This window comes from Oryza brachyantha, chromosome 10 (assembly GCF_000231095.2).
Source record: "Oryza brachyantha chromosome 10, ObraRS2, whole genome shotgun sequence".
Classification (NCBI taxonomy): Eukaryota; Viridiplantae; Streptophyta; class Magnoliopsida; order Poales; family Poaceae; genus Oryza; species Oryza brachyantha.
Window position 1 is genome coordinate 8,636,341 of NC_023172.2, and position 12,572 is coordinate 8,648,912.

The 12,572-nt window shown below is 33.8% G+C and overlaps 1 protein-coding gene across 1 annotated transcript; it reads right to left on the reverse strand.

Moving 5' to 3' along the window:
• Window positions 1-3,140: 3,140 nt before the first annotated feature.
• LOC107305154 lies at window positions 3,141-4,242 on the reverse strand. Its single transcript, XM_015841819.2, has 2 exons — window positions 4,095-4,242; window positions 3,141-3,844 (listed from the first exon to the last, which is right to left on the reverse strand). The coding sequence occupies exons 1-2, from the start codon at window positions 4,110-4,112 to the stop codon at window positions 3,410-3,412; spliced, it is 453 nt and encodes a 150-aa protein (XP_015697305.1). The 5' UTR covers window positions 4,113-4,242; the 3' UTR covers window positions 3,141-3,409.
• Between the last annotated feature and the right edge of the window lie 8,330 nt (window positions 4,243-12,572).

The window sequence follows — 12,572 nt, forward strand, 5'->3', positions numbered from 1 at the left end:
AAGGTTCTGTTCGAGATTTTTTTAGCATTGTGGCTAGACCAGAGTTGGTGCCTTGGTGGGCAATGCAGCCAAGTCTACACTCCTCTATCTTCGTAAGAAACTATTATTTTATTAAATCCATATACCTTTGTCAGTTCAGTAATTGGTTGGATTATGGATTAGTGTTTACATGATATGATTCTTTCTGGGTTTTTATGTACCAGCTATTGAGCCATGTCTGAGAGATATTAGTAGCTATAAAATTGGTATAATCCAGACTTGAATTATTAGCTTTTTGGATGGTTTATATTAATGCTTTTGCCATCAAATAAACTATACATTGAAGGGATCGGTTTGGATTAGGAACAATGATTATTTCAATTTGAGCTCTGAATAAAATTGCTGTCCGGGAGCCTCTATTTATCTAAATCAATTTTGTAAGTTCAATTCGCATAACATTTTATCTTGATATGAGCATGCTTTAATCCACTTCTGTAGTACCATATTATCTTATTTTTGACTGAGTGTTGTGTTATTATAGCATAAAGGGTTATGTACTATTTCATTTTACATGAGGGAAGGCCTACCTATTAAACTTCATTAATTGACCACTCTTTCCCTTTTACCAACACAACTCTGCTTTCTAAAGCTTTTATACATCTATGCTGTGATCAATATTTTATATAGGTATTCTGAGATTCATTTGTTTTCTGCTATGAGGATGAATAAAATTTACTAGAAGATGATTGTGTTCACATATGTTTCATTATTAAAACATATATGCTAAATTTTATTGTAGTTCAGTATTTCTTTGGTTTTGCTTTTGCCAACCCCCAACTTTATGCAGGTGTGATGCTATTTTTTTAGTTTCACAATGATGACATGTTGTTCACCTTGAGCTCCCTTTCTGGATTTTTAGCTTTTAAATTCTTTCCATAGAAAATGTACACGTACTGTTTTATGTAGAGTTTCAGAACTGTTGTTGACATTTCTCAGGCTACCATTGTCGCACTATTTCCTAAATTTGCCTTTGTGGATGTGAAGGCAATTTAACCAAGTACAGGCAAGTCTTTTGCGATATCGCAATTGAGCGTGTATGTGAAGATGACTAGAATCTGACTACCTGCCTCATAAGGTAAGTAACGTACGTGAAAATGACTAGAATCTGACTAACTGCCTTATAAGGTACCCACTCTGGTCAAAAATATTTGTTTAGTACAAGATTTTCAAACTTATAAAATTCCGACCATCAATAATTTCATAAATACTTTGTTTAAATATAAAACAAATGATACACATAGATTCTTCTCACAAAGTACTATTATAATATCATAAACTTATTAGATTTTATAAATTTATTTCTACACAAAATCGCTTGTAAAAATTTCAGAAGTTTGTCAAACTTTGTCCTAAATAACAAATATTTTTGACTAGAGGAATCAAGTAATTCCTGATTCAGATTGCATATCAAGAATAGACTTTCTGAAATATAGTTATATGTATAAATGAAATGGCTTGAGAGTGGTTTTAGCCTGCCAGGGAGTTACATTTGAATCACTCTCTTTTGTGTCTAAGATATTGAATTAATCTGTTTGAGCCAATTTTGGAACTCTACTACTATGTCTATGCATTTTTTCCCAGCGGCACTACTGATTTTTATGATCTATTTCCTTGATTTCTGCCAATTTGAAGCGACAAAAATTGTTGCATTTGTTTTTTTTTTCCAATAGGCTTTATAGACTTATAATTGAATCTCACAAACTCTGCTTGCTGTGCATATATTTATTGTGGCTGTTGCTTACTAGGATCCCCTGTGAATAGGAGGTCCTAACAGGTTGTTTGCCAAATTAATTGCAGTCCTGGTGGGGGTTTATGTGATGTAACAGATAAAATGGGAGCAGTCATTTTCTTTCTGAGTTTGTTCTTGCTATGCAGAACAGATACATCAAGGCAGTGGGAATATTGCGTACAGACAAGAAGTTTTTTCTGGACGTGTAATATGCTCCCCATACTACAAGACAAAATTATGTTCCCTATACTACAAGAAGAATATGGTCCTGTACCGATGGTTGCTGCAAGCTCTTGCCATGTGCATTCAGTTACAGCTTGAATTGTTAAATTATGATGGCGACTATGCATTGTTGTATTCTGTCCACCAATGATCCTCCTGAAATTTTCTACCAGAGACTGTATACACGGTAGGGTGCACAACACGCACATCACATCCTAGTGTTAACTTGAAGAGTGTAGCAATGTATTGCAGGCAACATGGGTTGCTTGAGCTGTTCTGTTTGCACTTTGTAGCGTGTCACGATTGTTTTGCAGAACCCGGGAATTATTATTTAACATATGCATTCAGAATGTGCATGATGTTAATGGCTTTATGCTCTAATCGTACTAATTATTGGAAGCCTTTCAGCATTAAACATAGGATGAAAAATTAGTTTGTGCACAACCACTGGGATTGAGTTTGTGGTATGATGTGTAGCGAATAGGAACCCTTGAAGATAGTTCCTTCACATGGGCATATCTTGATGTTAGCATGAGCTTGATTTGAATTGTCAAACAGTGACAGCATGCTAGCAGAGATACAATTATGCAGCACCATAGAGTTGAAATGAGTTCAGAGAAGATGAGATTGGTTGCCTCCAAATCAGACCAGTTAGCACCTGGTATCTCGTGCAGAAACCCCTCATCTTACTAATTTGTCAATCAATATACCGTACCACATAATATCACAATTTACACCCATGTGCTTTCCCATACCCATCACATCGCATCAGAGAATATATATACAAGTGTATATCCCATTAGAATTACTACCTCCGTTTCATATTGCAAGCATTTTTTTAGCATGTCTAAATTTATCAATTGATGAATGTATATGTGTATATATATATATATATATTTAGATTCATTAGTATCTATATGAATTTAGACAAGGCTTAAAAGTCTTACATGGTGAAACAGAGGGCGTTGAAAATTGGACAGTCAAGCAACTTTCACATGATATAAGATGGTTAACGGTTTAAAAAAGGTAGATCTATAGGAACCCTCAACACAGTTGTGTTAATGGTCAGCTACCTGAATCTGAGGTTGTAGCTTTCATTTTTCAGTCATCTTAGACAAGTATTTTTCAAGAATAACCTTTATCCCCCAACAGTTATATTCTTCACACACTCATTTTCACCCTGATGTTTCATCTGAGTTTGATACCTCAGCAATGGCATTATGCCCTCATTGTGTCATTGACTTAATGATTCATCAAATTCCAATGATCTAGATATATACCTGTTCCCTCCATGAACAAGTCTTAATATTGATTTGTTCAACATGATTGAAGTAGTACATAATATGACTTATTTGCTCGCTTGCAGTATAACATAAGTGATTTAAGTCGTAGTTCATATCATCTGTTCATTTTGTCTATCTATCTCCATGGTGCAACAGGATGGTTGTGCTGCTTCCTGCAAGAAACTGTGTAAGTCTGCCTTGCCTTCATAGGTCTCTGCCTTTTGTCAGATTGGTAAGCATTGGAGTGGTATAGCTTCCTTGGATTTTCTACAGCATCTTGCTCAATCTTAGTGATGTTGATTTTGCATTGCCCATCCAAGTTTATCCTGATGTTCATCTCAGAAAGAGCTGCAGTTGCTGTATGATATGGTGGGAGCTGGTAACCAGTAGCTGAACCAGTAAGTTCTCTCAAATCCCTCTGCTGATATAATCTCTGCAGATGCCGAGCGAGGCAACACATGTCGTCGATGATCTCTCGTTCTAAATCCTCCTCAATGTCGGCCTCCAACTCATCGCGAATCTGTAGCTCTTCAGCAGATATTACTTTGTTCTCTGTCTCTGATGCATCACCCTGTTTGCAATAACAGTTCCTGAGGAAGTTCATGTTATGTATCATCTTAATTTTGTTCTTTGTCCCTTAATTTTGGGTAAATAAATTCAAATCGCTGATGCATTTGTTGGAATTATACCATGAAGATGAACTGTGTATGTGTATTAGGCTGCCTACCCTATACCCAAGCAATGCAGAATATATAGGCAAATTGGACCCTGCATGACATGAGAGAAAAGAAAAATAGGCAGTGCAAGAAATTACATGTTACCTGACTGTGGCTGCCCATCAGAAATACTGAAGATTCTTCAGTTTCTTATCTTGCCTGATTTTCTTTTTGTGGGAAAGGTTTCTCTCTTTGCTCATATTTGAAGTTCTCCAGGGCATTTATACACTACACATTGTGGCAGACCTAGCTCTTTTTTATTACACTTAAAACTGAAAATCACTAAGTCAAATGATTCGGACAAAATTTCATGCTCTGGTAGTGATAATTGTCCTGTTTGGTCATGCAAGATTTCATCACTGCCTTCTGCGTGGTAATTAATTACAGGATCAATCGGCAAGCTGGGTCTGCATCTGAGTTGGCAGTGAGTTCTTTTACTGGGAAGGTGCAACAAGATAGGTGTCACTCTGGTTGCACTTGGAAGCAAAGAAGCTCTTGTGCACATTTGCAAGCAAATTCCTACCACCGGCATGGCGGCATCGGGTTGAAGGAACAAATCAGCACAGGATTTCGTCAGTGTCAAGCTAGAACGTCTAACAGTGGACAGAAATGTCTGCTTTGGTGGTGGTGTAAAAAGATAAGTGGTTATTTTTGGGTATCAAGCAGATTGATTCCATGCACAGCACGTTTCTTGTTATGTTGCTCTCCGGTTAAAAATATTTATTATTTAGGATAATATTTAGTATAATTTCTAAAATTCTAACCATTAATAATTTTGTAAATGCTTACTTTAAATACAAAACTAATGAATGAATGAATGATATACATAGATTTCCATTGAAAAGTACTATCAGTGATATCATAAACTCATTATATATTATAAATTTATTATAATATGAAATTAGTTTTTAAAATTTTAGAAGTTTGGTCAAATCTTATTCTAAATGATAAATATTATTTATCAGGGAGTATTATTTTCCTGTGGCAGCGTGGTTCGTGTTCTTGTTTCAGGACAGCAGGAAGCACGCTCAATTCCGGAATCGATCCAACGTACGTTGTATTAACGTACAACCATCGTATTTTAATTTCACGTAAAAATTGGTTAATGAAAGGAGGATGTACCATACGAGTTAAGTTAAACCTGCAAATGAAAGGAAAAAACTTTTATATCAATGAATCAAGTGAAAGGTGAGTCTCGAACATAGGTCCAGGGCCGGCTGAGGGCCTAGGCGGGAGGGGGCTAATCAAATTTATAATTTATATACTTATATGGTTTAATTCTTTCATCTATTCTTTCTAAAAAATAGATGATTAATCAACTTAGAAAACTATTTAGATGATGATTATTTATTGATTAAGGTTAGAGCTCTATAGTTTACTTGTTTGCTTCTTTGTTGAAGCCAAAATTTAAATTTTGAAACTTAATATTAGAGTTGATTTTAGTTTGTTTTTATTATAGTGTATATTTTCTAGCATTGTATTTTAAATCGCTAAGAACACAAATAAAAATGTTTTAATCATAAATTACCTTTTGTTGATTCACTTTATTTTCCATTCATTTTCTTTATTTTAGGTTTTAATTTAGTGTCAACATTATTTATTAAAATTTAGAACTGAGACTATATTACAAGTTAACTCTTAAGAGGTAGTACATGTTTTACCATGTTAATTATGTTTGTTTGTGTTAGTTTACAGAATAAATAATTATACTATATATTATAACTAAAAAATATTTAGTCTAAAGGGTCTACAGTATCAAATTCGTCTAGGGCCCTCAAAACTATAGAGCTGGCCCTGGGCCCATAGAATTGTGGTGCTGGCTTTTTTTCATCAGAAAATGATTGATGAGACAAAATTTAAATTTTTAACCTTAAATTTAGAGTTTATTTTAGAATTTTTTATTATATTTTATTTTTTAATCTTGGTTTTTAGATTGCTAGAACATGTATATAAAAGTTTTATTCACATATTATTATTTTTAAAAAAATATACCCTAAGAAGTACAACGATGACAAGTGATATTACGATAAGTTATTTAAATTATACTAACATTTACATTTTGGAATATAGAGTATATTTGATACTCTTATTTTGGGGAAAAAAAAGAAAATCCTATTGCTCCACAAAAGCTAAATTAGATAAGAAGAACACTACTCCACCTACCATTCAAAATTTGTGCCAAATATTACAACTTTCCATTTACATTCTTTTCTTAATCAATCATGATATTCGAATATTCAATTCCTCCATATAATTTCATCTCTTCACTAATTACAATATTCTCTTATTTATTGAATTCTAGCCATCTCCTTAATGTTCATATCCACCTCAAAAACATCTTGTAACTTTAGCACAAAGTCAGCAGATAGCATTGTCTCCATCACAACACGCCCATGACACCATATGCAGTCGAAGGGGAGAAAAAAAAAAGAGTACTAAAATGATGCACCTTTTGAGAATGGACCGGCAGGATGATCGACACGGATGGACGCATACATGATATGCATGGGCGACGGCCACTGCAAAATCGTCCATACGTGCAGTGCACCGGCCGGCCGCCGCCTGCTTTTGATTTTTTTTTTCGCATGCATGCTCATGCCGACACACGTACGCCAGTTCACCTCCAGTAAATAACAATCTTTCCTTGCGTATAAGATTCGGCCAAACTTTTAAAATTCTGATGAACAAGTTTATACTACCTCCATCTCTAAATATTTGACACCGTTGACTTTTTAATAAACATTTGACTATTCGTCTTATTCAAATTTTTTTTATCAAATATGTAAAGATATATATGTGTATAAAAGTATATTTAACAATAAATGAAATGATATCAAAATGATTAATAATTATGTAAATTTTTTCAATAAGACGAATAGCCAACGACGTCAAATATTTAGGGAAGTAGTGAGTATATTTTTATAGTTATGATGTTACGTACAACGATAGAACTTTTCAAGAAAACAAATGTATATAAGTGTTCCTTTTAAGTAAGCATTTGGGAAGTTATTAATGGTGAAACTTTCAAAATTTTCAGCATATGCAAGGGCTTTTCGACCCTCTTCTCTTTTTGTATAATACTACCTCCGTCTCTAAATATTTGATGTCATTGATTTTTTGATATACGTTTCACTGTTCGTTTTATTCAAAATTTTTTAAAATATGTAAAGCTATATATATGCATAAAAGTACATTTAACAATAAACAAAATAATATAAAAATAGTTAATAATTTTGTATTTTTTAATAAGATAAATAGTCAAACTTATATAAAAAAGTCAACGGCGTCAAACATTTACAGATGGAGGAATTTAGAGATGGAGGAAGTATAACGGTGTGCAGTTAAAAAAAGGCCATAAATGTGTAATTCCAAAGAAGTATTGTTCGAAGAGCATGCACGAATAAGACGAAACTTATACATACCTTCTCAATAAAGTCATAGTAAGTAGTTCTAGTTTCTCCTATAAAGTCATAGTAAGTAGTTCTAGTTTCGTAGGAGTTGTCAGTTGTAACAAGTTTTCGTTTCCGTTAATATTTCCTTCCAAATCAAGATAATTATGTCATATACTCCCTCCATTTCTTAATATAAACGTCTTCCAGGTCTTTTTAAAGCAGATATTAAGGTTGAGAATAAAAGATTTGTTAAAGATGCTCGGTGAGTAATATAGAAAGGCTTTTGAATGAAAAGCGGTGAATGTAACAAGAGTAGTATGATAAATATTGCTAATAATGGTTATAAAAAACTGTTTATATTTCTGAGGGGGTACGTAAATTCTTATTTCGTATGTCAATCTGAGCTAAATTAATCGTGGTCAAAGACATTCCATAGTAATTTCATTTGACAAAAATGATATTTTTGCACATATATTGTTTTTCATCCTACTCACACTCCAAAATTCTACAACACTGAAATTTCATTTCAATATATTAACCGAGTTCCTATTTCGTAAAGGTGCATGCATGTCAATTACGGCTTAAGCTACATGACAATTGTCCCCCTTTTGTCCTCGGCCAAAGTTGCCAAAAATTTTTCCTATAGAACACACATGCCTACAGTAGATCTGTGTTCCCAATAAACGTCATGCATCTGAAGTTCTGAACTCCAATCTTTCCCTTCCATGAAACAATACTAATTGGAATTAATTATATATCATTATCCTGTGCAAGCTAGCATCAATAAAGTATTAATTAAAATTTTCTTTCGGCTGACAGAACGAAGTAATTAATTAATAAACATGAAAGTTCAACAACTACCCATACACCAAATTTTTAGATAATGCAATTCATTGCATCAGTTGCTTTTTTTTAAAAAAAAAATTGCATACACCAAACATAAACATGATGAAATCACCTTCAAGTTAGCCAGCATCGATCATTGATTGTTTGTAAAAAATGTTGTTTAAGCTAGCATTTTTGTTTGTACAAAGTTATTTAAGCAGATAAGATGATCCTGACCAAAACAAAGATGGCAGCGATGAAACAATGCTTCCAAACTTTGTAATCACGCCGGAATGAACCGTGCATGCATCAAAGATATTGAAATGATGAAATCTATCCTATTATCCCACACACAATCCTCCCAAGATTCGCACGGATTTAATTAACAGCCTTGTTTCCACACATATTATTCGTTAAGTTGATATATATAATAATTCGCGCAGATTCATTAGCAGTCTTGTATATTTTGGCTTGCCCTGAAAAGGTCATGTTTCACTAGAAAATATTGCAAGATGATAGATGGTATCATATCTCAGGTTACTAAAAACTATTTTTTTTCGAATTTAATTGATTGTTTACATATATTGGTGCAGTGAAGGCACGTTTAACCCCAAGATATGAAAATCCATGCAAATGCTCTCTAAAATACTTTGTTTTGCTCCTAGTATTTTCATCTATCGCTCTAGAAAACCACTCCCTCCATGTTTTTCTAATACGATGTTGGTTAGTTCGAAATTGAACAAAACTAACCAAGTCTTATAAAGAGGGTGCTCATATCTATGGCTAATTATTTTTAAGTGATAGGTACGTATCCCGTTAATAGTGAGGTATCAGTGACAACTTCGGCAATCTCAATATATGACCATCCTAGTCTTTTGAAGGTGCTCTAGATGCGTTTGGTTCGTGGATGAGGTTGGTTGGATTGGATCATCCCTGGATTGTAGGATAGGTTAGTTCCATTTTTCTGTTTGGTTGAATGGATGAGTTGGACCCTGTTTTTTGTTTGGTGGGAGGGATGAGATAGGATGGGTTAGACCGGTTTTTTGTTTGGTTGAAGGGATGAGATAGGTTAAAGGACACCTCTCATATTCAAAATAAAATGTTAAATACTAGGATTAATATATGAATAACCTAAAGTAATTGGATGTATATTTATACAAGTAATATATTTTAAATAAATTTAATAAATAAAATGGACACCCCCTCTATGCGCCGTGGTCGTTCTAGGACGGATCCATCCCACCATTTTGGTGGGATGAGTTAGACCTATATCTGAGAGAAATATTCCTTTTCTGGGTTCGACCCATCCCACCCATCCACTAATCACCTATCCTAACCTATCCCATCCCTACAGCTAAACACGTTCTTAGTGATACGGTGTCCAGGTGTTCATAGAAGGGAGTATGCACACGTTATTAGCGTTTATATTTATATGTGTTTCATGAAAAAAAGAGACGGAGAAACTACAACTTAAATAAACAACACTCGGCCTTGCTAGATTTGCATAAATAAAGGAAAAAAAAAGAGAGATACCAATACCGTTAGGGAGCGAACTGGGATGAAAAATGTTTGTGTAGATAATCACCCCAGAGAAATACTTTATGGCAGAATAAACATTCGTTTTCCTTCTAGACTTAAAAGATCACCTTTCGCTCTGATCGTACTACCGAGCGGAATAAATTGAAATTAAAGACAACCAAGACAAAAAACAAAATAACTTGTCAGAAATTCAGAATAAGATTAAATGACCAAATTGAAGCTAATAATACAGCTATAAGTCATTAATGCAAAACATCAAAATTTCTTTGTCTGTCACTAGCTAATTTCGTTATAATGTCCCTACATCTTTTGATGACAGGTCCGAAACCTAAATATTGACCAACTTATGTATTATCAAAAGCTAATGTATTTGTTATAGCATAGGCAGACCGAGAACAATTGGGCCACATAATTGTCCTTGAAAAAACAAAATGCACTTACAAAACATAACATAAGGGTAATAACATATAATACTAAACAATACTTTAATTTTCCGTTTTTAGGAGGTTGCTTATCTATACTCCTGCCAAAAGAAGCAGTAGTGATGGTGGGTAAATCTGTCGAATTGAGATCTGAGTGCACCGTAAGAACTGCACACAATTTGAGCCGTCCATTTTAATGATCAACGGTATACAATGGTCGCTGCAGTACTATTGTCAACGGTAAAATTTGCTACATTGTTTTGAATAGTGCGCACCCCTAGTTTAGGCCATCCGATCTCCATCCATATTCAAATCTGTCAACCACCCCACCACCAACTCTTTATTTTTAAAAGAAAAAAATAATTATGTGACTCACTTGTCAACTATCCCTCATTGACACTACTTTTTGTGGAGAGAACCAAATTGTGAGACTAATGGGTCCATGTGTTGATACAAAATATATACAACAACTAAAAGATACATGCAGAAAATAATGTTAATATCATGCTAATGATAATTGTCTTTAATAAAATCTTATTGCAACACATGTGTAATATGCATACTTAGGCCGCGTTCGCATGTAGGGGTGATAAGTTAACTTACCCGATACGGAAAATGTATTAATAGATTAGTACATGATTAATTAATTATTAATTATTAAAAAAAATAAAATAGATTAATATGATTTTTTAAACAACTTTTCTATAGAAAATTTCTATAAAAAATACTCCGTTTAGCAGTTCAGTAAGCGTGTGCAAAAATAACGAGAGATGTTAGTTACCTTATGCTCATAGGCGAACGCAGCCTTAGTCCAACAAAAACATAAGGACAATATAACACCTATAACATACTTTAGTTTATACTACTTCATTCTGTGTACTTTTTTATATAGTTTTTCTCCAATGATTAGTAGCGAGCATGTTTTAAAAAATGGGCAGCTTGCAAGGTTAAATGCACCTCCTTATTATCTTCCTTAAATCTTTAATGAAAAAAAATCGTTAGTACCAGGTGCAAAAAGTTATAATATATACTAGAGTAGATCTAGACCATGAGCAATCACAGATTCATAGTTGAGTAGGAAGTGCTTAGAAATAGGTAACATTTTTGGTTTGAAGTTTCTGAAGTTTCACGAAATTTTGCACTCCACCCGATAGGAACATTATTTTGGCCGAAACATTCAATTTTTAATTAAGAAATTTTTATTGAAATTTGAAATAATTTTTTTTGGACTTAATGTTTTGGGTCTAAAATTTACAAACATCCCAAAATTTTGTTTTTAAGGTACGCTCTAAATATTTTTGATTTTCGAGATCTAGAAACCTATGGAAAATGAAACTTTCGGATATAGATTATATGTCCTTCCATCGGTTCGGTGGAGGAGCCTTTCACCCTAATCTTTTTTCTTTTCCTTATGTTTATATGCAAACTTTTATTTTTTTAACCTTAATTTAGAGTTGACTTTAGAGTATTTTTATTGTAATTTATTTTTTAGTCAGATCGCTGAGAACACATGTATAAAAGTTTTATTTTTAAAAATACATTAAAAATTGTAAGCAATAAAAAGATTCTCCTGCTTGCCGCCGTTCTTGACATTTCCGACAACATATAGATCCATCAGGCCGACACATAAATCATGTACTGACTTACTAATTAACCTGGTTTCTTTTTATTTCTTATAAATTTGGTACAGCTGAAGCGTTTCGGTATAAAGCTTCACTAGACATATTAAGTGTTCACCAATTATTTGACAAAAGTAACTATTCAAATACCATGCTGAAAGCTGAAATTTTCCAACTGAAGGGTTCTTATATCCCACTGATTTTTGGCAAGAAACTACACCACGCCGTATTCCATGTAATCTTCATTTCTTCTAATATAATTTGGCCGTACACAACACTATTCCCCTGAATATATCCCCAAGGAAAAAAAATGGAAACAAGGAAAACTTTTATCTTCTAGCCAGCTTATTTTTTTAGACTGGATAAAGACAAGGCCATGTTATCTGAGCAAGATAAGGATTATAATACCACTACTATAAATCTCAAAACAATTACTAGGTTGTGTGCATCAGAAAAAGAAGATTTAATCAGTCCAGATTAGATTCCAGGCGTGTCAGAGCAGCAAAAAGGAGATGAGAAAAAAGAGAGACAGATCAGACAGAGAGAAGAGAATCCTTTTGGGGTTTATTTTGTCCAGTTCCAATAACATGGCCACAGAAGAAAAAGAAAAAAAAACTATCATCAGCAGAGCCAATCCGGTGTTCTGGCGCCCCTTGTTACATGGGGCATGACCAGTCACCGGTTTGCAGTGATTCTCCACTTGGACCTGTCCTCTGTCTGTCCAAGTGAAGTGTCCTGACAATCTTTTTCTTAAAAAAAAATAAATTGGTGTTAATTAGTTACTCC